Source organism: Solea senegalensis, linkage group LG7 (assembly GCF_019176455.1).
Source record: "Solea senegalensis isolate Sse05_10M linkage group LG7, IFAPA_SoseM_1, whole genome shotgun sequence".
Classification (NCBI taxonomy): domain Eukaryota; kingdom Metazoa; phylum Chordata; class Actinopteri; order Pleuronectiformes; family Soleidae; genus Solea; species Solea senegalensis.
In genome coordinates, this window is record NC_058027.1 from 21,786,200 (window position 1) to 21,812,886 (window position 26,687).

At 41.7% G+C, this 26,687-nt stretch overlaps 5 protein-coding genes across 11 annotated transcripts in view; 2 read left to right on the forward strand and 3 right to left on the reverse strand.

Annotated features, from left to right (window-relative positions):
* zgc:158785 (uncharacterized protein LOC791214 homolog) overlaps window positions 1-3,631 on the reverse strand; it is a 17,020-nt gene extending 13,389 nt beyond the window's left edge. For 5 of the 6 annotated variants that reach the window (XM_044030740.1, XM_044030741.1, XM_044030739.1 and 2 more), the window contains exon 1: window positions 3,567-3,631. The gene's annotated coding sequence lies outside the window, so the exon portion shown is untranslated. Of the gene's footprint in view, window positions 1-2,855; window positions 3,015-3,566 lie in introns of all 6 variants that reach the window. The other variant, XM_044030738.1, reaches the window with a different exon arrangement.
* Window positions 1,474-10,798, forward strand: dis3l (DIS3 like exosome 3'-5' exoribonuclease). The gene is made up of 18 exons (XM_044030710.1): window positions 1,474-1,730; window positions 3,539-3,692; window positions 4,514-4,642; window positions 4,821-4,956; window positions 5,067-5,234; window positions 5,415-5,493; window positions 5,784-5,960; window positions 6,052-6,221; window positions 6,303-6,464; window positions 6,666-6,916; window positions 7,259-7,351; window positions 7,446-7,734; window positions 8,097-8,332; window positions 8,423-8,577; window positions 8,702-8,880; window positions 8,972-9,117; window positions 9,649-9,820; window positions 10,132-10,798. The coding sequence occupies exons 1-18, from the start codon at window positions 1,601-1,603 to the stop codon at window positions 10,453-10,455; spliced, it is 3,150 nt and encodes a 1,049-aa protein (XP_043886645.1). The 5' UTR covers window positions 1,474-1,600; the 3' UTR covers window positions 10,456-10,798.
* Window positions 10,799-11,241: 443 nt separating this feature from the next.
* tipin (timeless interacting protein) lies at window positions 11,242-18,985 on the reverse strand. Its single transcript, XM_044030733.1, has 8 exons — window positions 18,903-18,985; window positions 17,673-17,802; window positions 17,454-17,547; window positions 17,077-17,152; window positions 16,841-16,963; window positions 16,700-16,763; window positions 16,259-16,492; window positions 11,242-11,667 (listed from the first exon to the last, which is right to left on the reverse strand). Exons 2-8 carry the CDS (start codon window positions 17,788-17,790, stop codon window positions 11,402-11,404), a joined length of 975 nt encoding a protein of 324 aa, XP_043886668.1. The 5' UTR covers window positions 17,791-17,802; window positions 18,903-18,985; the 3' UTR covers window positions 11,242-11,401.
* On the forward strand, window positions 12,127-15,623 carry LOC122772551. Its single transcript, XM_044030716.1, has 6 exons — window positions 12,127-13,014; window positions 13,463-13,743; window positions 13,823-14,157; window positions 14,273-14,692; window positions 14,794-14,948; window positions 15,070-15,623. The coding sequence occupies exons 1-6, from the start codon at window positions 12,389-12,391 to the stop codon at window positions 15,341-15,343; spliced, it is 2,091 nt and encodes a 696-aa protein (XP_043886651.1). The 5' UTR covers window positions 12,127-12,388; the 3' UTR covers window positions 15,344-15,623.
* A 445-nt stretch (window positions 18,986-19,430) lies between the features above and the next one.
* lctla (lactase-like a) lies at window positions 19,431-26,350 on the reverse strand. 2 transcript variants are annotated; one of them, XM_044030721.1, is made up of 14 exons: window positions 26,194-26,350; window positions 25,598-25,748; window positions 25,346-25,506; window positions 24,181-24,268; window positions 23,335-23,444; window positions 23,127-23,255; window positions 22,947-23,042; window positions 22,763-22,817; window positions 22,002-22,163; window positions 21,640-21,914; window positions 20,916-21,042; window positions 20,631-20,830; window positions 20,162-20,225; window positions 19,431-19,756 (listed from the first exon to the last, which is right to left on the reverse strand). In XM_044030721.1, exons 2-14 carry the CDS (start codon window positions 25,725-25,727, stop codon window positions 19,641-19,643), a joined length of 1,713 nt encoding a protein of 570 aa, XP_043886656.1. In that variant the 5' UTR covers window positions 25,728-25,748; window positions 26,194-26,350; the 3' UTR covers window positions 19,431-19,640. The 2 variants fall into 2 exon arrangements, with proteins under 2 accessions (XP_043886656.1, XP_043886655.1); XM_044030720.1 differs by lacking the exon at window positions 26,194-26,350 and adding an exon at window positions 25,861-26,163.
* Between the last annotated feature and the right edge of the window lie 337 nt (window positions 26,351-26,687).

The following is a 26,687-nucleotide window of genomic DNA, read 5'->3' on the forward strand; positions in this document are numbered from 1 at the left end:
TCCTAAGAGACAACCTTCACTGAACACTCAGTGCAGCACTATCTGGAAAAGCAGACTACAGGATACTCGTTTCAAAAGGGAAGTTGTGGAAAGAGGAGCAGATGGATTTTTGTCAATGAATGCTATTGACGTCTTAAAACCTGAAGACATTAAAAGGTGTGACTGCATGATAATACCAAGCAATGAAAGCTTTGGATTTCCAATGGGAATGGACCTGTGCAGTGTTAAGTCACAACCTAATAAAAACCTATTACCCTTTGACATGGGTTGTATGATTTGTGGCCAAATTACTAATTTTCAGACTGTTTAATAAGATAGGAATGCTGATTAATTATGCTTACTTAAAATGTGTAATTTCTCTTGCCATTGACAATAACTTTTGTATCCTGCCTATGACCTATACAAGGGTTTTAATAGACTCTATACAAGGGCAGCCTATAAAATCCTTTTCAGGATTTTACGTATCATTCCAGTGGTTATTAAAGACATTTGAAGCTAAAAGAAAAGCTATAAACACATCGTTAGGCGAGTCAAGGGAGGAACAAAAAAAGAGGGGAAATAAACTGGATTGTAATAAACTAGTGCAGTACCTGCATCTACTGCACTGCACACACTGGTGCCCTTACGTTTGCCACTCACTTGGGGATAATTGACCAGATTTTGTTCCTGATCTGGCCCGTCCGACAATCGTGGGTATCTTCCGATATTAGGCTGATTTTAACAGATTATCGGGCCAAATGATCCTGTAATGTGAGGGATTATCAGATGCGATTTTTTCATCGTACGCATCAGTCGCCCCGATATCAAATCATAAGTATTAAACATATTTGATATTTACAAATGCACAGTGATTGAGGTGTGAGCAGCACCAAACTGCCGGGAAAAGGATGTTGCATACTTTTGTTTAGAGCCATAACTCAGCCATGATCTCATCCAGATTTTTTGCGTTTCTCAGCACAAAACATCTCACACAAAAATTTTTAACTGACGACGACGACAGTCCACCTCCGTGTGTTTATCGTCTGAAGTCACGTTAAATCACGTGAGTTTCTGTGAGATCACAAATGGAATATCCTCCCTGAAATGATTTGATTACACGCCAAGGGTACGTCTAGTCTGTGCTTTCTCAGGTTTAAAACATTGAAAATCGACCGCGTTTAAAAAGGTGGTCTATGGTCTTCCACGATAAAATAAAGTATTAGTAAGTCACCTGCCAATGTTGAACAGACGGGTAAACAGACAGACAGACGGACGGACGTTCCTTGAACAGATGCTATTTTGATCATCACAGCAGGCATCAAAACACATGAAAGGACGATAATAGTGCCGTTTTAGTCTCTACTGCAGGCAAAATAAGCGGCTTATTGTAGTTCGCTTGTTTTGTAGAAGTTATCGAGAAGTTTTACCGAACATCATCCGTGATACCTCAATGTCCGACGGCACTTGAACGCAGCAAAGGACGTTGTCATGTTATGCGTCATGACGTCAAAACGCGCTGTTCTCGTTTCCCCTGAAGTTGGGTTGTTCTGTTTATCGGTGTGTGTTTTCCCGCGTCGTGATAAACACGGCCGACATTCGGCTCCGTCTGTGGGTCGAGAAGATGATTAAGACGGAGAGGATTCTTCACCTGAAGAGCTGCCGCGGCCGGAAGGTCCGTGTGGTCCGGGAACATTATCTGAGGGAGCGGGTTCCCTGCTATAGCGGCATGTGTCAGGCGGGATGTGCCAACGGTACGAACACAACACAACAGTCACAACACAAAACACCACAACAGTCAGCTCAACACTTTGAAAACAACAATGTAGAGTGTGCGAAGACTACAGTGTCTCTTAATAACTAATAAATGTATTGTGACGTCAATCTCATACATTCATGACAGTATTGATACTAGGGTTGCAACGAACGATTCTTTTCTCGATTAATCGAGTTTTGGTCCATAAAATGTCAGAAAATGTTGGTTTTTCAAACCTGGAAATTATTACAAAAGTCGGCAAACCAGAGTTATTCATTTCCACAAACCAGAAAATAGTGACATTTGAGAAGCTGAAAAATCATAAAACTTGTTTAGTTCTTTATAAAAACACTCAAACCAATTGATCGATTATCAAAATAGTTGACGAATAATTTAGTAATCAATTAATTGAGTAATTGTTTCAGCCCTAATAATTAATACCAATTACCTTACATTGATTATGTGTCTTATCTGTAATCATTGTACACCAATGACTGTAAAATCAAAAAGGTAATTTTAATGATAAATGGGAAAGTAATAAAGAATGCAATACTAATAATAGAAGAGGAACTCTGGGCAACTGGTATTGTATAAATCAATAAATAAAAACAAAGACAACTTCATTGTGAAGTTTAAGCAAAGCTTTTTGTTGGTTTCTTATAGAAAGTTGCATCAGTAACCAAATAAATACACTGGAAAACAACACCCAACTAGTGTGCTTAACAAAGAATAGTTACCCTAGTGTGGGTATGTGAAGGCCCAGGCTTTGATAATCTTGAGTGACACAAACTTCAACAAAACAGGAAACACAGGAGTGAGTTGCTCACAGCTGCCACTGACCGAAGGCTCAGGTGGTAATTTGTAACTGAAGCAGTAATTAATGCACGTCCAGCAGTAGCAGACAAAGCAGCAGCAACGGGGGCTTGACCAGTTCAGGGGACATTGTGGATGAGTCTGAAGTCCACACTGATGCACATTTCTTTCGGCTTCTCCCTCATCTGTCTCCATCTTGCCCTATCTATCCCCTCTGCTGCCACACCAACTGTCCTCATGTCCTCCTTAAAAACATCCATGAACACGCTGCGTTGCATAATATAGCAGAGGATAACACACAGATACTCACAGCGGAAAGGTTGCTGGTTTGCATTCCAGTTTGGGCATTTCTGTGTGGAGCTTGCATGTTCTCCTCTGTGTGTGGGGGGGTTTTCTCCAGGTTCACCGGTTTCCTCCCACATGTCCAAAAACATGCACAGGAAAGTCCGTGCCTTTCGCCCCATGTTTGCTAGGATCGGCAGCCCAGCAGCCCCGAGGACAAAGCAGTAGACACAATGGATGGATGGATAACACAGAGAAACAGCTTTTTGTTGCATGAATAAAAATCAGGTTTTTTTCTGGTTTCCCTGCTGGCAGCCATGTTTACACAGACAGTGAGCATCTGTGTTTACAACCACACTTATAACAAATCACAAAATACTCAAATACTCGGATGAGAGGTGAAAGTTTTTCAATTTAAGCCAAACAAGTCCAGTCGCCGACAGCTAACCACAGAAGAGAACTATGACCTGGATGACTGAGAACCTTCACAGACACTCAAACCAACTATACCTGATCCTTTGCACAAATGTAATGTGATGTGAGTGAACAGCAGTGAAGGCTGTCACCTTGTACTACAATCTACACACATGTCAGACACAACAAAGAAAACAATATAAAGGCAGACATGTCTGTGAATGTACTTGAACTAACCAGGTAAAAGAGAGGGAAAATATGTATAATGTTCTTTATATGTGTTTACGTCAAACCCAGATGGTAAGGTGTTGCCTGGAGATCTTACCCACTATGTTGTGCCTGATGTCGGGGTGGTGGTCGACTACCTGGAGATCCTGGAGTTCAGAGAAATGCAGGGCATTATCTTCACGCAGACCGCCTGCCAGGCTGTTCAGCACAGCAAGGGACGCCGGTATGACCCACACCAAAAAAAAAAAAGTTTTACTTTTTCATTGTCTCCCAATCCTGGTCCTCAGGGGACCCTGCCCTGTATGTTTTAGATGTTTCCCTGATCCAAACACACCTGACAACGGTCAGTTTATCATCAGGCTCTGCGAAAGCCTGATAACAAGCTATTCATTTGAATCAGGTGTGTTGTAGCAGGGCAACATCTAAAACATGCAGGGCAGTGGTCCCTGAGAATCAGGATTGGGAAACACGTTTAACATTTTTTTTAATTAAGATTATTATTCCATTATTCCAAGAACAAGATTTTTTTGGTTGTTTTTATTTTGATAAATTGAAGAATGTTTATAGCCCATGCTGAGGCTTATCTGCAATGCAATACTTCCTAAGCCCACCAGAGGGCTGCAGCCTATGTACATCTTGGTAAGCACTGTTGTGGAGAATCAGTTCACTTCATGACTGCAAGCAGTCAGGCTGCATCCATATTAACATATTATAGTTTTAGAAGTACTCACTGGAGCTGTGATTACACCTAGCGTCCACACGGCGCTGCAGTTTTCTATACTACTTTCAGGCCTTTGTTGACACAGCACAACATTGTGTATACTTTGGAGAATAATAAACAGTGATGTGAAAGCTTGCACGGATAGTACAAATTTCCTAAAAAGAAACAAACAATCCTACATTAATAAATCACACAAACAAAAAACCCTGCTTGTGTGCAAAGGCCTTTAGTGTTGACAAAAATTCAACTACAATTTTGAGAATGGGGTCTGTGTTTTGTTCTAATCACTGTGTTTTCTTGTTTCCATTTGTGTTTCTGTTCAGACAGTCTAACCGTTTGCGAAACCTGCTGAAAGAACCTCGCCATGACTGTGTTCTGTTTGCCAATGAGTTTCAGCAGTACTCCTTCTGTCCACGAGAGAAGGGCGAGAGCCAGGAGAAGTGGCAGACGAGGTCAGAGCCCACAGTTTCACCATTACCGCCATTATGGCTTAGCATGTCTTGTTTTGTCCATAAAACCAAAATGATTAACTTACTAGGATTTCTTTGTTGTACTGAGCAAAGGAACATCAGAGAGCTTGTTTTGATTATTCAAAACACTAATGTTGTGTATCCTTTTGTGTATGTGTAGGTGTGTGTACTCTGCAGCAGTGTGGTACTATAACCACCTGGCAGGAATGATGGACATTGTGATGATAACAGACGACCAGGAAGCTGTGGATCAGTACAGCAGCCTCAGCTCTGGAGTCTACGTCATCACCGTCCGGGTACGTGACACATCTCTGCTCAGCCACTCCAGTTACATAGCATTCATACGGTACCTTTTTTTTTTAGATTTCGTTTCATCTGAGCCAAGGTTATCCATCTTCTTTGACAGGATTATTTGCAGAACTTCTGGCCGGACCTGCAAGCAGCCCACGAGTTGTACGCCTCCGTTTCTCAGGTGCTACAAGAAAAAGAGAGTGAGGGCAAGGAGGGAGAGTATGGTGAGCATCTCCCACCAGAAGTCTTAGAGGCAGGAATCAAGTCTGGACGGTACATTCAGGTACAAGTTAGTTTCTCTGGTGTAAATTCAATGGGAAAAGAAAGAAAGTGATGTTTTACGTGTTCTCAAAATGTTTCCTGCTCTGAAGTTGTGGGACTTACTGTAGATATCGAGGCAGTGAAGCATCGCGCTTTGAGGAGAGTTCCTAAATTCAGAATTTCCTCTCATCTTTGTTCTCAGGGTACTTTGAATGTCAGCAAGCACCGAGCACAGACTGAAGCTTTCGTCATGATGGAGGGTTTTTCTAACAAGAGCTCAGGTTTGTGTAGGACTTCCTCTGTCATTCATTTTCATACATTTAGAGTTTGTAGTATATTTATGATATTTAATCATAACATTTGCCTGGTAAAATCTGTTAATTGCCACATTGGGATCTATTTATCAATGTATAGAGGATGTATTTGTTTCTATTTTAGTGTTCTGTGTCTATTGATTATTTGTTGTTCTTTGTTTTGTTGGACCCCATCAAAAACATTTTTACAAGATGACCCATTTAAAAAAAAAATAATAATAATAATAATCTCCCTCTCTCTCTGTCGTCCACCCCAGATATTGGTTGTCGCGTGTTGGTGCACGGCGATAAGAGTCGTAACCGAGCTGTGCATGGCGACGTGGTCGTGATGGAGCTGTTGCCAAAGAGCGAGTGGAGGGGGAAAGTCACAGCTCTGTCAGAGGGTCAGGGGGCAGAGAAGAGTGGAGAGGACGAGAGTAAACCACTGCCCACAGGTGAGAGCCTTCATGTCTGAGCATCAAGAGAGCGATCTAACTAAGTCTTTAACTAGTGTTGTTACTGATTTGTGACCATTAAATGTTTCAGGCCGTGTTGTGGGAATCCTGCAGAGGAACTGGAGGGACTATGTTGTGACTTTTCCTCCCAGGGAGGGGCCTCAGTCCCAGAGCAGAAACTCCCAGCGTATCCTGGCTGTGCCCTGGGACTATCGCATCCCAAAGATCCGCATCAGCACGCAGCAGGCAGACGCTCTGCAGGTGGGCTTTACCTAAATCACTCAATCACATACACAAACACACGATTTGTCATGTAAATTCCTTTATGTCTTAATTACCCAGGACCACAGAGTGGTAGTGCGCATTGACTCATGGGAAAGCTCATCTCTCTATCCCAATGGCCACAGTGTGCGGGTTCTGGGTCGGGCTGGAGAGTTAGAGACCGAGGTCCAGACCATACTCATCGAGAACTCCATCCATGTTCCTCCTTTCTCAGATGCACAGGTGACTGACTTCCAACCATTTTTGTGCCAGTGCCAACTTTGACGTCACCCACTGCTTAATGAACTCTCATTCTGAAGCTTGTTTAGTGTTTTGTCCAGTTCCATCTTGCTTTTTCAAACTAGATATTTGAGATTTGTCCCTCTCTGTAGCTCTGGTAGTGCACAACTGTCTGTTTTTGTGACTGTGTCTGTGTGTCCTCAGTTGAGAGAGATGCCAGTCAATTCTCCTGAAAAGCCATGGAAAGTGGATCCTGCCCAGGTGGCGGCGCGGCGGGACCTGAGGGAGAGTCACCTGATCTTCAGCATCGACCCAAAGGGCTGCGAGGACGTAGACGACACGTTGTCAGTGCGCAGCCTCGCTGGTGGGAAGACGCTTGAGCTCGGGGTTCACATTGCTGATGTCACCCACTTTGTGAAGGAGGGCTCGATCACAGACCTGGAAGCACGCACCAGGTGAAAAACTACCTGGTTTACACCTGCATCGACACCTGTAGTCCACGAGCTGATGTCATAACATCATGCTCATGACTGTAAATACGTTTTATATATATATTAAATATCCAGAGAAAAAGCATACAAAGAGAGGGAGATCTGGCTGAAGCTCAATTGCTAACCTGTCCACACCTTCATTACCTGGTGGTTGGTGGTAGGTGGCACAACAGGCCAAAACACAAACAAAAATGTTTAATTAACTGGCTGTACTACCACAATCTCTGATGACATAGCTTAATACAATACATTTCTACACAATGTACCTTTTAAGTAAACACTTTGTTTTTTTTTATTCATCCTCAGGGCAACAACGTACTATCTGGCCGACCGCAGGTACGACATGCTGCCTGCTGTTCTCAGTGGAGACCTCTGCTCGCTGCTGGGAGGAGTCGACAGGTCAGTGAATGTTGCGTGTCTTTTTCAAAGGTTTTTTAGTCAAAGTGAAAATGCATCACAAAAAAAAGTGTCTTTGTTCAAACCTCAAATCCAGGTACGCGATGAGTGTGATGTGGGAGCTTGACGCGCACACCCTCGCGGTGAACCAGGTGTGGTACGGTCGCACGATCATCCGCTCCTCCTACCAGCTGCACTATGAGCTGGCCCAGGCACTCCTGAACGGAGAGCAGGCAGAGGTTCCTGAACTGGCCCGGCTCGGCTCAGAGAGGAAGGACGATCGGCTGGCGGAGCTCACTCAAGCTCTGGAAACACTCACACACATCGCCAGACAACTGCGAGCACAGAGGGATCAAGGGGGAGCGCTGGAGCTAGAGGGGGTGGAGGTATGCTTGTTTCTGCTGTTGTACCTCTCTCAGGTTTCTTCTCAGGTAGACTGAATTTATTTTCAGTACCAGTGTATGTTCTACTTAGTAGAACATGGTGTTTCTGAGATGGAGGTCTGAATGATCTGAAATGTATCCTTTCTCCTCCTGTTTCATACAGACATAATGTTTTTCTCATAAACTGGCTAGAATATGCATGATGGTGCTCCAATATTACATATAGGACCTTTTAATGTGAACCTTTTGGCCTTTTTAATTCCAAACATTTTCTTTGAAAAACAAAAAAAACTATCTCATTAAATCAGCAGTGTAGAAAAGTTCTCCGAATCATCCTACACGTGTATTTCTCTGCCTCCTCTCAGGTGCGTGCTCAACTGGACGAGGAGAAGAACATCACAGCGTTGGTTCCTCGTCAGCCCCTGGAGGTCCATGAGACCGTGGCTGAGTGCATGATTTACGCCAACCACTGGGTGGCGCGCAAGATCCAGGAGACCTTTCCTCATCAGGCTCTGCTGAGGCATCACCCACCACCACGGCAGGAGTTCTTCAGCCAGCTGTTGGAGAGTGCCAGGGCCAGAGGATTCACCATCGACACAATGTGAGTGATTTTACCCTCCTGTTTATTTCACTCTGTTGCTGTTGAACATCTACAGATTCAATATTTGATCAGTTAATTCTGTTTTTTCAGAACCAACAAGGCTTTAGCCAACTCTCTGGACCGAGCTGTGGACCCAGAGGACCCGCTGGTGAACAGGCTGCTGAGGATGATGACCACCCAGGCCATGTCAGAGGCTCTGTACTTCTCCACTGGTTCTCAGTCCCTGGATCAGTTCTATCATTATGGTACATATTTAATCAATGCAGAAAATCCATTGAAAAACAACTCAACTATGACTAGTGCTGCTCTAAGAGCTAAATACATGTTAGTTAGATGACTTAAAAAACCAAAACATGTCTGTTTTCATAGGTTTGGCTCTGGACCGCTACACGCACTTTACCTCACCCATTCGACGCTACGCGGACATCGTCGTTCACCGACTTCTTACCGCAGCCATCGCTGCGGAAGGGGAAGGGGCCCCTGGTAAAGGGCTGGCTAGCAACAAAGAGTTGGAAGAAATGAGTCGGCACATCAACAGCAAGAACAGGGTGAGTGCTTTTTCTGTCGTTCACGTCCTTATCACGTGAAAGTACTAGTGGGAGCACTGTCTGACCTTTGACTTCTGCTTGACCTCTGCAGGCAGCAAAGCGAGCACAGAAGTTGTCCACGGAGTTGTTTCAGTGTCTCTTCTTTAAAGACAGAGACCCGCAGACTGACCTGCGCTGCCTTGCCGATGCCGTCATCTACTCCATCAGAGACGATGGCGTGTTGGTGTTTGTCTCGGAGTAAGTCTGGTCACGCGAGCACCACATAACATCACTGATCTCCCACTCCTGTGTCACTGAGGTCACAGCTTTCACAGCTGTTGGTCTACTGCTGCCCTGTTTGGTAAGTTTGTGTCACTTAGGTAATTCTGAATAAAGGATTTCAAACCCCAAAGTAACACAATTAAACTTACTGATGAGGCAGCTGTGGATCAACAACTCCTGTAAAATGCAAGGTTTTTTTCTCTATGGACTTTGCAGCAGGGAGTGAGCGATTCTCAAAAGTGATATGTAATTTAGTTTCCACTCACTAAAGTATGTTCTGAAGATACTGTAAACTTAAGCAGGAGTGGATTTTATGGGGTGAGCCTTTAGTTAAGTGCGTATGTCTCAGTATTTCATACAACCACACTTTAAAACCCTGGACTATCCATTTAATACCCATAATCACTGAATAATTCCTGCCCTTTTCTGCAGTGAAATGCAAAATAACAGGCATTGACAATGACAAACATTAAACCCACACGTTGACATCACCTGTGTTCTCCTCAGGTACGGTGTGAAAGGGCCGGTGTATCTGAAGAACCGTGAGGGACAGGTGGTGACGTTCGGACAGGACGGCAGCTGTGAGTGGCAGAGTGGTTCGGTGCGACGATACCCGGACCACATCAGCACCACGTCTGCCTGCAACACGTCCACCTTCAGACTTTTCAACCACATTACTGTAAGAGAGCAGAGCAGGCCGATTACCACACAGGCTGTTACTGATCAAGTGTTGAATTAATTTTATAATCTGACAAATATGCCGCCGATTATTTCTCCTGGTGAGTTGGTTTAACTTGTAGCAGTGGATTATCATTGTCTGTAATTTCTCCAAAAATCAGTTATAACAGTACGGTCAGGTAGTGCTGTCCAGGACAGAGGATCATGCTACCTTTGAGTGCTCACCAATATGTCGGGGTTTTCAACATTTGCATTTTCACGACTGTGCTAATGGTCTGGAAAGAGTCATGCCTTCATTGTCATCTTCCACAGGTCCGCATTTCTGTCTACTCATCACACTGCCACGCAGACCGTTTAAACCTGGAGGTCATCAGCAACAAGCCGTACCGCAGCACTGAGGCCCAGCAGCCGCGCTCTGAGGGCCGCTGCCAGCTGGTGCAGGAAGTGGTGCGTCTGGCTGAGGAAGCGTCTCAGCAGGCACAGGAGAAGGCGGCCCGTGGCCCCAAACTCTCCAGAGAGGAGCGAAAGTTCTGCCAGAGCAAAACACCAAATCTGTACTCACTATTGGAGGAGGTGCGAGAGCTCGCGCTGATGGACCCGGAGATGATCCCTCAGGTCTGTGCAACCGAAGAGTAGATCAGGACTGACACACTGATGAGTTGCCATCAAATTGCACATGAATGCAGTGAACGCCTCATGGCTGACATGACTCTGTATCAGAGGACAACCACGTTTCAAAAAATCTGGATATAACATTTTTTTGGATAAGCAAAATGGCAGACATTGTGTTTTATTTATTATCTGTAAACTTTTTTTTAATCCAAACTTTGATCATGTGAGATATAAATAGTATTTGATATTAAATGATGTAGCAGCTGTTTTTGTGGACATTTCATTAACCTTTTTCCAAAGTTAAGGTCCATAGACAAACAGGTGCCTGTTTAATGCACGTTATCAATAAAGAAAATATGAAACCATACTTACAAGCTTTTACTCTTGGTGAGGCAACATTCATGTCTTGAAGGTGAAGGTATCTTGTTCTAATGACACTGAAGAGCCAGAGGCCTCTGTTTTGATAGTTGGTATTGTTGGAACCACTGGTCCCTGTATATAACATGCTTCAATAAAAAACACCTATCATTTAAAACGGGAAAACATTTAAGGACCAGATTTAACAAAAGGCTAAACAAAAAACCATGCTTCACAAAATCTGATCTACAAATGAACATGATCTAGAAAAAACGTTATTGATGGCACCAAAGACACAAATCAGTGTTTATTAAAGTTTATATTTTATCATTAAAACATTATCTCTGGACCACATTATTCACTGTAGGTTACTTCCAGGTGTGACAGTAACTTTAATGTATCTTTGGGAGTTGGACATTTGAATTGAAATAAGATGACTTAATAATCAGTGAAAATGATTGATACCCTTTAATTTCAAAACAACACTGTGTTTATGATAGGAGCAGCAGCTCTGAAGAACAGATGAACATAAGGAACACACATCTTTGAACTATAATACCAGAACACACACACACAAAACTAACAATAATAGCTTGAAACATGTGTCTGAGCTTTAATCCTCATCCTCACACCTGCTGCTGACTGGCTGATCCGGGCTGATAATGAAGCTGGTCTCCTCCTCATGCTGACTGGGTTTAGCTGAAGGCTCAGAGTCTTTGTGAGGAGGCTGGCTCAGTGGCTGTGTTTCACTGCTGATCGGCTCCAGCTCCTGCTCCGGCTCCAACTCCTGTTTCTGGTTGTTAGACTTGTCAAGAATATTTTCAGAGGAGAAAGACATGGATTCATCAGCTGACGGTGCTGTGTCGCCGCTCTGAGAATCTGAGGGATCAAACGAGAGGAGGAGAAATAAATGTAATGACAAAGGATTGCATGGTACAAACATGAAATCAGAATATCTGGGATATAGGCAGAGGTGGAAAGTAATGAATTACATTTACTTGCGTTCCTGTGATCAAGTATGTTTTTTGGAAGTAAACAAAAAGTTTTATTTAGAAAAAACAATTTAGTTGAATATGAACAGTATAAAAACACATTTAAAATAACATGTGTTTAAGTCTTTATCTCAATGTCCAAAAACAGGCCAAATAAATGTAAACTTTGTACACACTCTGCTCTCTGGCGACAAAGACGCTGATTCGCGGGCTTCCTGTTACGAGGTGGGTGAAATTACCGTAATAACCACAATAAGTAATAATGAGACGTTGACTTGCAACTTCTCAGCAACCGCTGGATTTTTTCCGATAGCACAAACCGTCGCATAATTACGGTAATGCAAAATGTGCCGTCTTCGATACGCTCGGTGTTAAGGAGTTAAGGGAAAGTTAGCATGGGAACTGGTTCATACTGTAGTTGGGGGTTTGGTGACACCACTTTAAATTAGCATATTGAGTTTCTATGGCTATTCAAGCGCCCCTGTTATTTTTTCGGCCAATCAGCTGCACGTCAAAGAGGGACCTCATGGCTACTTAAGTAGCCGCTCCAGCATTTTAAAGGTGACTAGCTACTGCTACTCGTAGAAGCTGCGTGTTATTATCACTGAATGAATATGGACCAGGAACAACGCATCGCAGAAGAACTAAATCGTGGCTGTTACAGCGCAAATCTTTGTCAGTACTTCTCCGCGACGACAGGCGACGATCTCACTTCTGATTCTGAACCCGAACTAGAAGATGAAGAAGAAATTGACGTGAGCGACTGCATTACACTGGAAAACATCCCGAATCTACAGTTGACTTTAGCCGAAGATGAGGACGACGAAGAAGCACTGGGCCTCGTGGCGGAGGAGCTGCTGGAGCGTGAGATATCAGACGCTATATCTACTGTAACATTCGAGGGCAAGAAAGACAGAGAACTGGAGAAGATCCGTAACTTTGACTGCAAATGCTACGGAAGACGAAAAGAGGATTCTCTACTCGGGACACAGTCGTGTAGCCGCAGACTTCCCCCAGAGCTCATGTACAACATACGGATGGATTCGTTAGCGGCCGAAAAACATTGGCAGGACATGAGGATCATTGGACATCTTGAGGCAAACAGGCGTACAGTGGTGACTTCTCAGATGACAACATCTAGGAAGAGGCCAGCGATTAAAAGAAAGTCTCCCCGAACCACTTATCTGATAGGAGGCAACGAAGTCTGCAGGAATACTTTTCAGTTTCTTATGGGGTGAGTCTTTAGAACGTCTGCTTAACGTTGTGTGACTTGGACATAGTTAGCTAGGTCAACATTGACGTTTTAAAATGCAAATGATACACCCATCAAAACTTGTATTATAAGCGGGGGTTATAACGGGAGCATTTGTTGAATAACAAACTAACAAACCTGATGTGCTTGAATAATGTGTGAATGACACAGCTATCTTTTGGTATAAAGCAGGGCTGTTCAATAACAAACCTACACAATTTAAAGAACAATGCAAAAAAGGCATGTTACATACGACCCACACATGGTCAATGCCACTGTAGGAATGTAGGAATATAGGAATATTTGAGGGATAGTGACAAGTGGGCTACCGTTTGAATAGCTTAGGTCTGAAGTATTGACTATGGTGCTAATGATGATAAGTTGCCTGTTGGTATGTACCATGATCTGAAACACAAGTATTTTTTTCCAGAATTGGCAAAGACAAGCTGACAGACATCATCAAACACTTTGATGTGAATGGAGCAAGACCACGGGTAAGGAAGAACAGCCCACGGCCACCATCACCCAAGTTCATTGGACGTAAACAGATCGACGGAGCTGTGGAATTTATAAAAAACTATGCGGAAGACAATGCCATTATGCTGCCTGGCCGACATTTTGGGCATAGGGATTGGCATGTGAAGCTGCTGCCAACTCGTGTATCCAAGGCCACAGTGTGGCGTCTATACATGAGGTCTGCTAAGGAGCTTGGTATGTGTCAAGAGTCAAATGGTTCCAATGTGAAACACTATTAGCATATAAAATATACTCATCTATCTTGTCTTTCCAGGGGAGCGTGCAGTTTGTAAATCAAGCTTCAAAGCACTGTGGAATCAGCTACTCCCGCACATCAGGTGCGGCATGCCAAGTACAGCTCTCTGTGGGCAGTGCCAACAGAATACCGAGCAGCTGGTGCGAAGTGCAAACCTCCCAGATGAGAGAAAGTCAGAAGCTGTCAAGAAGCAACAGGACCATCTCGCCCTTGTGCAAAAAGAGAGGGCCGCGTACAATGAGATGACTGCTGCCTGCAGACAGACTTGTGCTGACTCTCGGTTGTCTTTTGGACCCTCCCCACCAGCAAGCAAGAAGATCAGGATGCACTACAATTTTGATTTCGCACAGCAGGTACTATTTATCACACGTTATTTACCCTTAAGTGTTTGATTTATTAGGCTGTTATGAATAGACACAAACTACTTTCATTTTGTCTAATCCTTTTTTTCCCTCCCGTCTTCTTCAGATGCACTTTCCCTCAAACCCTCTTCAGCCTGGGCTAATGTACTTCCTGACTCCACGGAAATGTGGCCTTTTTGGTGTCTCCTGTGAAGGGTTACAAAAACAGGTGAATTTCCTGACTGATGAAGGCAGGTCATCGAGTAAGGGGAGCGATGAAGCCATCAGCTACATACATCATTTCTTCGGCAAATTTGGAGTTGGAGAAACAGACGTAGATCTGCATTGCGACAACTGCACTGGGCTACACAAAAACAACTCCATGCTCTGGTATGGGGCCTGGCGGGTGGCACACAAGCTTCACTCCACGCTCAGCATGCACTTCCTGATGGTTGGCCACACTAAACTTGCCCCCGACTGTGGTTTTGGTCTAATCAAGCAAGAATTCATGAAGACCAGAGTCAACACTTTGGAAGACATCGCTCAGGTTAGTTTATTTTATTTGACTACTGTAAATATATAAAACGTGCATTTTTAAAAAGTCATGAAAAGTAATAGATTCTCCATTGTGGTCCCTGCTGTCAACAGGTAGTGGAAAACAGCTCTCCTGAAAGTGGCCTCAATATTCCGCAGCTTGTCGGAACAGCGGACGGCAGAGCGATAGTTAAGACCTTCGACTGGCAGACCCATCTGAGTCCCTACTTCCGAAAGCTCCCACAAATCAAGAGTTATCAGCACTTCAGGTATTTATATTCAAACTTTAACATTGTGTACATAAATGATTTAATGGACATGATAGTGTTCCATGAAAAAACAGTGAGTCATGTTTTAATTATCATGGTTTGTGCTTCTATTCTGTCACAGCTTTAATACCAACAGACCAGGTGTGGTGCTTGCCAGAACTCACAGTGATGCAGAGCCTATCGAGTTTCAGTTACTGCACAAACCAGGAGTTCTGCCCCCTGTTGACGGTCTTCCTGTCCTGGCCCCACCGGGACTGACCATGGACAGGCAGACCTATCTTTTTGAGAAAATCAGGCCTTTCTGTTCTGACGAGGCAAAAGACATCACATGCCCAGCCCCACAGCACGGTCACAGCAAGTTCAGAGCACCAAAGAGTAAGCGGAGGAGGGTGTGATATCACCAATTTGCCTGCATATCGACTGTGATGGACAGTGGTTACAGCCATGTTGTAGGGGGAGCTGGTAGAATATTGGAAATAATGGAAAAAATTGCGCTGCACGTCTCAGTTTTGGGGGCATTGGTATAAGTGTCTTTTAAAAATTAGTCATTAGATTATTATGTTTTTTATTATTATTATTGTTATTCTATTGTGTGATTCTTATTCCTTTTGTACTGTGTGTCTTACTTTTTGTATGAGCCTTGAGTCTGAAAATAAAGCTTATTTATCTATTGAATTCTCCCTCACACCCTCTTCACAATGTGCTGATCACCCACAGGAGCTCATTCAGCAACAGACTGGTCCAGTCACACTATACCACAGAGCAACTTAAATGTACTTTATTTTATATCTTTGATTTTTCTCGCTTTTCAAGGTAAAGTATTTTACCTTGCTGGTTTGGGGATCAATAAAGTAAATTCTGATTCTTATCAGTCCACTGAAGTGTTAATGGCAAATAATACTACATTAACCCATTGTTCAAACCACTACAATAGTTTCCATCCTGTGGGCTAACGGATATCAGATGTGGCTGATGGTTACAGTGAGCAGCTATTGTCACCTGGCTCCCCACGTGAGAATCTTTCAGAAACTTTCAGGCTGGATTTCTCACAAAACTAGTTTGAGGAGTTTCTACATTCAAGTGGCATCTTCTTCAAATATTTATAGATTTCCATGGGTTGAATATCATTGGAAAGCTAAGAAACTAAACTTTCTGTAAATAGCCTGGTTATTGTAAGGAACTTAACCAGGAACACAACATTAGCAGTGATAAAAGTTACACATTGGAGCTTTAAGTTTTTGGAGCTACACTGATAAGCCTGAATTCTTGGACACCACATGAAATGATGGATATGAGGAAACAACTCTTACCCGTTTGCTGCTGCTGGTTGCGAGCCAATCTCCTCTCCAGCGCTCGCTGGCGGTTCAGCTCCATGCGTCTCCGCTGCTCATCAGTCAGGGAAGGAGCAGCTGGAGAGGGAGCAGCAGGAGCAGCTGGAGCAGGAGTCGAGTGGACCAGGCTTGGTGCTTCGTCGGCGAAGATTGTTCCATTAAATGGATCAGGATCATCAAACATGTGCAGTTCAGGTGCTGTCGCTTCTTCACCTACAGCAAAAATAAGTTTAAGTGCGATTGATTTTATGATGTAAATCTGAACCCCTATTTTTACACAATTATTTTTGTAACACCAGAGCATAAAGCAACTGTTCACTGAAGATGGCCAACACTGTACAAATATGAAGTCAGAATATCTGGGATATGGGATTTCACAATACAAATCATGAACACTGAAGACTGTTTTCAGTCTCTTACCATCTTTATCAGTAAAATCTTCATGTGTCAGTGGCATGTCCAGCCGAATCCTTTTGAGACAAGTCTGGAAACACAGACATTTAAGTTAAATGGTAAAAAATAAATCTGAAGAAATCTTAAGCACCAGTATATTCATCCCACCTGCACTTCCTTCTTCGCACCGAGCTTCTCAACTTTGTCAATAAAGTCATCAAACTGCAGTTTTGGGTACAACCTGTGGGCCCAGTTCTCCATCTTCTGCATCAGCAGCCACAGGTCTGCTGCCTGGTCATAAACATACACATTACAGAGTTTTGATTAAATATGTATGTGATTTAAATGAAGCTTCAGCTGCACAGCTGTTTGCTGCATTTTAGTGATCTAATGTCAATTTTTACCTCATGTCCCTTGCCTTTAAAATGAACATCGTCGAACAGAGTTCGCAGAGCAGGTAGTCCCCTCTCTGAGATAAGTCTGAGGAAAAATGTCAGACCTAACTGTAATCAACAACTCATCCATAAATAAACGTGAATTCATCAATTGCACGACAACATCAGAGTTGGCTAACTTCCTGTTAGCACTCCTCCTTTCCTATCATAACCTCATGAACATATTTATTGATTGACAAACAGCGTGACCTTCCAATTTCATGGAGTTCCGGCTCTTGACTGGATAAAAGGTACTGGATACTGGGAACGTTTCTCCTAGATTTAGTGTCAGGGCATCAGAGAAAAAAATACCATGTAGTTAAATTGTTGAAAAACTGACCACTTACCTCTGAGAGTCCAATTTAGGCTGCGGCCTCTTCACCGTTTTCCTTTTAGCAGCAGGGACGTCAGCCAGTCTGGAGACATCGCCACCTTCATCCCCTGCATCAGCAAGACAACAGGACAGATAAGACCATTACGAGTCAATATCAGTGTGATGAGCTGCACGACTCAAAGCCTCAAACTACTTTCAGTATCTTGTAGCAAGAACAGAACTCTCTTTTCACCATTTTCAAAAGGATCTCCCTCATCTTGCCCTCCCGGGGAATGAGGAGGTGGGAGAGGAGGGAAGGCTTCATCGTCTGTGCCCTGGATGTCAGAAATGTTATGGAGGCCTTTTACCATGTTGAGTAAATCCTGGAGAAAAGTAAATTTTTGTTGGTGTGAATGTTGTATGAACCAGGTCGAGACATGAAGGCAAACTTAGACTGAAAACATGGCTGTGAGAAAACAGACTGTAGTCATTGTTTGTTGTAAGCAAACATGTCTCCAGTTACTGATCATGAAGGAGTCACTGTTATGGTAAAAAATAAATTACCGTCATTAAAATTGGTTAAAAAAAACAACAAAAATACATATGTTACCTCACGTAAATGAATATATACATATATACACAGCTGTACTATAGATAGATAGATGAGCTTTATTTTCAGACTCAGGGTCCATATAAAAAGTACAAAAAAAACAAACAAAAAAACAAGACAGTGCAAAAGGAATAAGAATCACACAATAGAATAATAATAATAATAATAATAATAATAATGATAAAAAAAACAATATTGCAGCCTTATATACATAGTACCTCTGTTACATCTCTGACGTTTTTAAAATTATTAAGTTTTAATTATTTATTTGTCATATGGAGTAAAGAAACCATAAAATATTCACATTTACGAAGCTGAAAAATCAGAAAGCTTTCTTGAATTATTGAATTGAATGATTAATCATTATCAAAATAGTTATAATCGCTGGTACTATTAGCGTACTTGTAGATAACACACCCTAAACATAATTGTTTGAGAAATGTAATTGCTTTTATTTCGGAAAAACGAGCTTTGCCTGGACCAATATGGCTGTGACGTTGACGTATCACTACAATGGAAGGTCGATTACAGCTTCCGGCACAGGAAGGCGGTAAAATTAACCAACGCACAGCTAAAACATAAACTGTAAAAACTCAAATTCCACATGTTGCACAAGTAACACATATACACGCTGGACAGTGTGGTCGGTGTGGAAAGTCAGGACCTTCTCTGAACCTTCAGAAAAATTATTAAAACCTATTTCTGAGAAACGTTTGTAACTGTAGTTAATACCGCGAGGTTGCTAAGATAATTTAAGGTACCCGCTGTTAGCGTAATAAGCAAAAGTATATCTCAGAGCACAAACACACAATTATAGTAACTTCACAGCAAGACGATATACGTATTTAAATGTAGTGACAAATAAAGTCATACCAGTTACGAGCTTGTGTCCAGAGAGCAGAGCTAAACAAGCAGCAGCGTTAAACTATTGCTACTCACTTCCGGTTAGGGTCTTCCTTCAGGTTTTTCAAAATAAAATTCTATTGCACTCAATTGAAACAAAAATCACGTGTTCACCTTCATCTGGGCTGTGTTTTTAATAAAGCGACGGTTAACTGATTGATATTGTTTTGGGGTTTTTTGTCACTTTACATGATTTGACATGACATTGTATTCTGGTTCAGTGTGTTTTTTTAGATCTGATTAAATTTCCTTTGGGATAATAAAGTTAAAATTGGTGGTATGTCATAGCAAAGTCAGATAATATTTACATTAAATGTAATTAAACAGTCAAAGTGAGTGACCCACCTCCAACAAAACTGCAAATGAGTTATTTTTTAGTATGATACCTACTCATTTCTGACATTTCTCTGGCACTTTTAATTTGAAGCGTTATAAGCTGTTATGGAATCCTGGTTTTGTGAATTTTGTTTATTTAGCCTCCAATAAATAACAACAGTCCACAATCCTCATGTCTTTATTTTACAGTAAACTAGTGTCATTATGCAGTCGCCTTCATCATCATCAACAGTGTCATCATAGGCTTTGGCAGTTGTTATGAAAACAACCAAATAAAATCAAGTCTGTTTATTCAGCATTCCATTACGTTCATTCAATTACATCAACAACACGAGATCTGCAGCTGTGCATGTGTGTGTGTGTGTGTGTGTTTCAGAGGTGTCCACGCAGCAGGAACATTAAGAAGACAGCACTGAGCAGAATGCAGAGTGTGCACACGGTGGGAACCACAATCTCTGTCACCATCTCCATGTGGCTGATCATTGGATCTGAAGCAAACAAATACAAGGCAAACGTATTTGAATGGTGTATTTCTACAGCAATGCAATGTAAATGTGCTTCACAGAAAATATACAAGGTACTATGACACCAAGTTTTTTCTTTTTGGTAAATAAAAAGTTAAAATGATGCCATGAAAAGATTAAAAGCGAGGAAAATCTAAATTCACTGACATCATTTCCAGGCTTATTACCTATAGCCTACCTAATGTCACTGTGAATCATCATTTTAACTCTTCAAACTTAATTTTGCACTGGCCATCCCTGCATGTTTCTGATTTCTGAACGAAGAAAAACCCTGTCTGAGAGGGGACAACAAGCTTGAGACAGACTTTTTCTTTGCCTGGACCCACACAGCTCCTCACAGCGGTCACTTTGGTGCTTCACTGTACACACCTATCGCCAGGAGCTGGTTACTGGAGGAGCACGTCTCCACCGCTTTTCTCTTCCAAGTTTCCACCTGCACACAGCCGACAAAATCTTACAATTAAAATTCGAATCTGTAAAAAAACACTCTTTAGGTAGTTATTTTTCATCTCATTGTTAAAGATCCTTTTTTTTCCAAATGGAAACAATGTAAAATACTCACTCTCCTTCAAAATCTGACACCATGGGGAGCTGCTGGTCTATACCGCTGGCTTATTTAGTAAGTGTGTGTTTCTGAGGTAAATCTAAACAAAGACTTTCAAACACTGAACTCACAAAATAATTTATTAATAATAATAATAATAATAATAATAACCATTTAATGTAATGATGGATGCAGCAGAGGATCAACAAATACTGTGTTATTTGAGATAAATCATTCATTTTGTCAATGGACATTGGTGTTTTTGAAAGGCTGTGTAGAGTGCAAAACACTCACCTCTCTCTGGTTGGGAAAGCCATTGGAGCTGATGATACGTTTGTAGTACTGAACAGACGCCTTTGGGTAGCGCGATTTGTTCTTGCTCCTGAAGTCCACATAGTAGAGCCCGAACCTCTCCGAGTATCCTTCATCCCACTCAAAGTTGTCGAGGAGAGACCAGGCGGTGTAGCCTTTGACGTTAACTCCGTCTTTCATCGCTGTGACATGAAGCAGAGATGAAAACAAACACAAAACAACAGGGAAATACAGTGAGCTTCATCATGTTCGTTTGGGAGGTTTGACCTTTGAGCATTTCATTGATGTAGTCTTTGAAGTAGTGCATCCTCCAGTCATCACAGAGATCGGTGCAGGGCGTTTTCTCCGACACGCCGTTTTCTGTCACGTAGATCATTGGATTTCCATACTGAGTCTGTGGAAGTGATATCGTTTTGTAAATATTCTGATTTATGTGAGCATCTTAATATTTCTTTTAAGACATTTTCAAATATTTGATATATTTTGTTTATCTTATTCTATTGCTTGATTATATATTCTTACTTTTAATCTTTTTTTACTTATTGTATTCTATTTTTTTTATTATATTCTATTTGTCACTTATCGTCATCTGACCCTTTTTGCTACTGTAACGTTTTCTCAGTGTGGGATCAATTAAGTCAAATTTTAATCAAATCTGGTTCCAGTCAATAGTCATTATGTTCAAACCACTCGCGCTAAATTTTATAAATTCATTCATCAATTAACTTTATTTTCATAAAACAGAAATATAAAGGTCCAAAATATAGACTTCAGTTTCTTTTTAGATGTTACTAAATCTTACACGTTGTTCCTTTATTAGTATTAATTTGATGTTTAGATAACACCATGACAGACATATAAGTAATGTTAAAAACAAAATTGCACATGTTGTAATGACTTAATGACTGGCCGAACCACACAGTTTAACATTATCTATTAGAAATCTCACACAGCTACAGCTCTGGGTTTGGTTTCATTCTGTGTCGTGTACCTTGACAAAATTCAGCAAGCGCCGGAAGCCCCATGGAACAGAATAGAGCCATTCTGAGCCGGGGTCGGGCCACTGCGGGTCTACCAGCTCTGCGAGGTCACGGTCTGTGAAGTAACTGTCACCGAGGCCTGATGGGAAATTCTTCTGGGTGACATAGCGAGTTGTGAAATGGCCGAGGCCCAGGAAATCACAGGTTCCTTTGATGTAACTCTTCTCCTGGGGCAAGAAAACAGGCAATCGCGAAACTCCGAGGCCCTGCTGGCCGCTCTTCCTGCCTAAAGGTTAAAGATCAAAACACTGAAAACGTCAGCATCAGCAGAGAAGATATACAGTAGTTTAATAATAGTGTGACTGTGACGCACCAATATACTCCTTCATAACTTGTGGGTAGTCGCCATTGAAGATGGGTGTCGCAAACCAACCCAGGTAGAACTGGATGTATCTCTCTGCCGCTTCGATGTCCCTCTGGTTGGTGATGTCCACTGGTTCACCCCAGTCTGCTGTTAGCGAGATTCCAACCAGACCTGGACATACACAGCAACCAACAGAATCACCATCTCTCAATGGTTTGCCACCATTGACCAATGCCGTTTAAGTACAAATACGTTTTTCCAGACTCATATAAAATGTTTGTTGACCTATAAAGGAATATAAAAATCTAATGTTCAAAAAACTACCATGAAATTGAATTTTCACCTTTGGCCACTGGAAGTCTAAACATTAACCTGTGAACCCAAGTGAATATTTGGGCTCTTTTAACATTCTCTTTTATTTGTTGGTTCAGTGTTTTATATTCCAAGGACAGAAATGCTCTCAGCGGCATTGTAAACATCTGCTGCAAAATCATTGGGGTTCAGGCATATGATGACTGACTGACTGACCGAAAGCCTGATCTTCACAAAGTCAAAAGGTACAGAAGTTCTAGTTCCAGAACACTAAATTCTGATCATGAGTCCAAGTGGACATTTGTAACAAATTCACAAGGTTTTCCCCTGGCAAAGAAAAAATCTCTTTTATAGGGAACCTTGGACACCAAAATCAAATGTACGAATACAAAACACTGAGTCATGCAAATGGAACAGAAAATATGAACAAATAAAATATAAAAGACGTTTTACTTTACCTTTTTGTTTGCTTCGCCACTGCATGTCATACGTGTGCCAAACCTTAGCATGTGCCTGTTACAGAAAGAGAGAGGATGCGTGATTGTGATGATTATGATTCATGATGGACACAAAATGTCAGGTGACATTTTAACTCTATTGTCGTTAATGTGACAGCAGCCTGAGCGGAAACTGCAGCTTTACTTTGATGATGTGGTGAGCAGCTTTGTACACTCCTGTTCCCTTCAGCTTCAGCCCCGGTGCATGTTCCCCTGTTTCATACCCTTCCACAGCAATTGACTGAAAAAAAAAGAAAAACCCACACAAGATGTTAAACATCCATTCACAGGACTATGAAAGAACCGTTTCTCTGACCTGACGTACCCACGGGTTGTTGAAGGTGATCCAGTATTTCACTCTGTTCCCAAATCTTTCAAAACACAAGTTGGCAAAGTCGTTAAAGTAGTTGATCATGGTGGCATTCTGCCAGCCGCCATATTTCTCCTGTAAGACCTGAATAAGTGGAGTGAGATTGTGTCAGTTTCTATGATCAACTGTAGTGTCCAATCAGCCGAGATATAAAGGTTCTCACCTGAGGTAAATCCCAGTGGTACAGAGTAACGACTGGTGTGACCTTGTTCTCCAGGAGCATGTTAATCAGATTATCATAATAACTGATTCCTTTCTCGTTGATGTGTTCTCCTGAAAGAGTTGAAATCAAAAGATCAAATTCATTGCAATATTCATCTTATGACAGAAAACATGATCATAGTAGGAGCAGCAACACAAGTTTTAGAAAGTTTCCAGAATCTTCACACAACCTTTACGTGGTGCTGACCAACCAAAATCTAAAACGTGTTTAATTTATAGCTGCACGAGGAAAAATGAATATCGACAATATTTTTTCAAAACTCGCATCATGTAAGCTAATTAAAAATAAATCTGTAAGTCGATGAGAAACTGTGAGCCAAATTTTAACGACATTTCAAACTAGTGTTCTTAATATATCATGTTCATTAACAAGTCTGAAGAAATTCCCTCAGGATGTTCTCGAGATGTTGCTTCATTAGCTCAAACACACATTCTGAAGGTCACTCTGACCTTAAACTTTGACCGTCAAAGTCAAATGCTCGTACCAAATATAAAAAAGATTCACTGTTCAAAATGTTCACCACAATTGGATGGATGAATGTCACAAAAACATAAAGTCTGGTTGTTACCAGGCGTGGAGAATAATTCCTGGCAGTTTTTACAGACAGATTTAAGCGTTGGTTTCAAATAACGTGCAACATAATAAACAGTATTAAACAGTAAAGAAACTAGAATACTGAAGAAAAAAAGAGTTACGTATGTTATGTATATATATATATATATATACATAAAGATATATATAGATATGTGTATATATATAGAAAGATTCCAGTACATGTTCACTTACCTTTGAGTCCACTTGGTAAAATCCTTGGCCAGGAGATGGAGAAGCGATAATGATTCAGCTTCATGTCCTTCATCAAGTTAATGTCGTCCTTTAAAACAGACAGTTTGAAAAACAATTTGTGAATGACTGCAGAATAAAAGTCACTACCTCAGAGCATTAAGTAGACATTTGTTACATTTCTGTTACATGTTTGTAGTTTTATGAACAGTATTTTGTTCAGCATAATCCTGCTGTGCTGTGCTGTGCTCGCTGCCTCAACAGATCTAATGCAGCAAACAGTGCACAAACTGTGGTTAGAGGTGATGGAGAGAAGAGCAAGAATGACAAAGAGATTTTGATCTTGTGGACGCCCCAGAAGAAGAGAGAAGAAAAGCTGTAGACCAGACAAAAAACGATACGCACACACAAAAGAGACAGAAATGTGGTGACCCACATTTTAGGGGGACACGTGGAACCACGGGAAAAACATTTTGGAATGTGAACTAGTATCAATACTTTGTTACAGTACTTAAGTACAAAAACCACGTATCTCTACTTCTCGCAACTTTAACCTTTAATCCACTACAATTACTAAATAAATTGTGTACTTTTACTCTACTACATTTGCCCAAACTATCTTTGTTACTCGGAAGAAGAAGAGTTTGTCATGGTTTGTATTTATATAGAGCTTTTCTAGTCTTGATGAGCTGCTTTACACTATAGTTTTGCCATTCATCATTTAAACCCTGCAATGTGGGTTTAGGTATCTTGCTCAAAGACACACATAGAGCTTGAAAGACAACTTGCCTTACCACTGCGGTACCATGGCTCAAACTTCCAAACTTAAGTACATTTTATATCAGAAAATTACTTTTAATACTTAAGTACAGTAAATGTCGAGATGTCATACTTTAAGACTTTTACTTAAATACTATTATAAAAAGTGGCTTCAACTTCTACCAAAGTCATTTTCTGGCTTCAGACTGACAAGTATAAAATTATAATTATAATTACCAGCTCTTTACAAAGAGACAAAAGCTCAAGTAGAGTGTACTTAATAAATATCGTACCTCGGTTACTATCTTCATAAATATCCTCCTGTGGACTTGTTAAATCACTGTATCATGAGGTTTTGACACATCCCTATTGTGGAATGTTAGATGTATAAAGTGGAGCTACTCGTTACCTTGAATTTATAGTACCCCTCACATGAGGAGTCTCCTGTGTCATTTGAAAATATTTTCCCCTTTTTGTGCGCAAAAGCATCCCAGATGCTCATCCCTTTTCCGTCGACGTTCCAAGCTCCTTCCGTCTGATACGCAGAGCTCCCAGCTCCCCAAGAGAAACCTGCCGAGGAACATCATCATCATCATCAATCATCAGCTGTCTCTGAGGTCAAGAGGTCGTCTCTGCTGTGAAGACTGTTTTATATAATCACCTGTTGGGAAGGTGCCGTAGTAGAAAGACGTCCTCTCGTTCTTCATCCAATCAAAGTCCTCGGAGGCTGAGACAAACAGCACCAGTGCAAGCACATGGTACGTCCTCAGAGTGCAAGGCTGCAGCAACATGATGTCTGTCTTCAGTTACACCTGCAGAAACACTGAGATTAATGTGGAATATGAAGCAAAGTAAAGGCGGCTCCCGTCAGTCTGCCCTGAGCTGGAAATCACAAGGTCAAATCCCAAAGATTCAGGCACTCACAATCAGATGTCAGGTGTCCACAGGTGTTTAGTAAAAGCATCCCACCCCCAAAATCCAAATTATTGAGATAATAAAGAAAGAATGTGGTTTCATTTGATCCAGCTGTAAGAGACACTGACACAAAACCCAATGAGAGACAGAAAGTAAGCCAGCTTGTCCAGCACCGTCAGGAGGACAGACATCTCAAACGCGTTATATCCGCAGCTGTGGAAAATAATATAATCAATAAGATTTAATCTAGATCTACGTCCCCACTGTCTACATGTGTCCCTTTGCCCAGTGTGCGTCTCACTGTCTCACTCGCGGGGAAATATACTGTAGATGACGTCTGACCTGCTGCATTTGTCTCCGATGGAAACTGCTCCAAAGTGCAAGAAACATCCCCGAGCTTCTGGACCTGCTGCTCACTGAGGCTCCCCTGACTGGTTCACTGCCAAGCTCCCAGAAAACAAAACAGACACACACGCACAGAACACCGCTCCATTCGAGGTCAGCGAAGTGTGAATGTGAATTTGCAGCAGCAAACAGATCTTGTCCATAAAGGAAGGATTCTGACGCTGTAAGCAGAGTCCATGTTAATGAGCTCGCTCTCTGAAACACTGTTGTCTGACTGACCTCAGTTCAGCTGTAAAACACAACATGAGTTTTCATCGGAGCTGCACTATAAAGCATAAAGATGAACCAGGAGAATGTACTTTCACTTGGGCCTGTTTTATAAATGTATTCAATCGGGTTTTACTACTACCTGTTAAGGGACCTGGTTTAGAGGTGGATTAAATCACAGTTGACATAAAGTGAAGGTATATGCTACACAGGTTGCCAGTCTA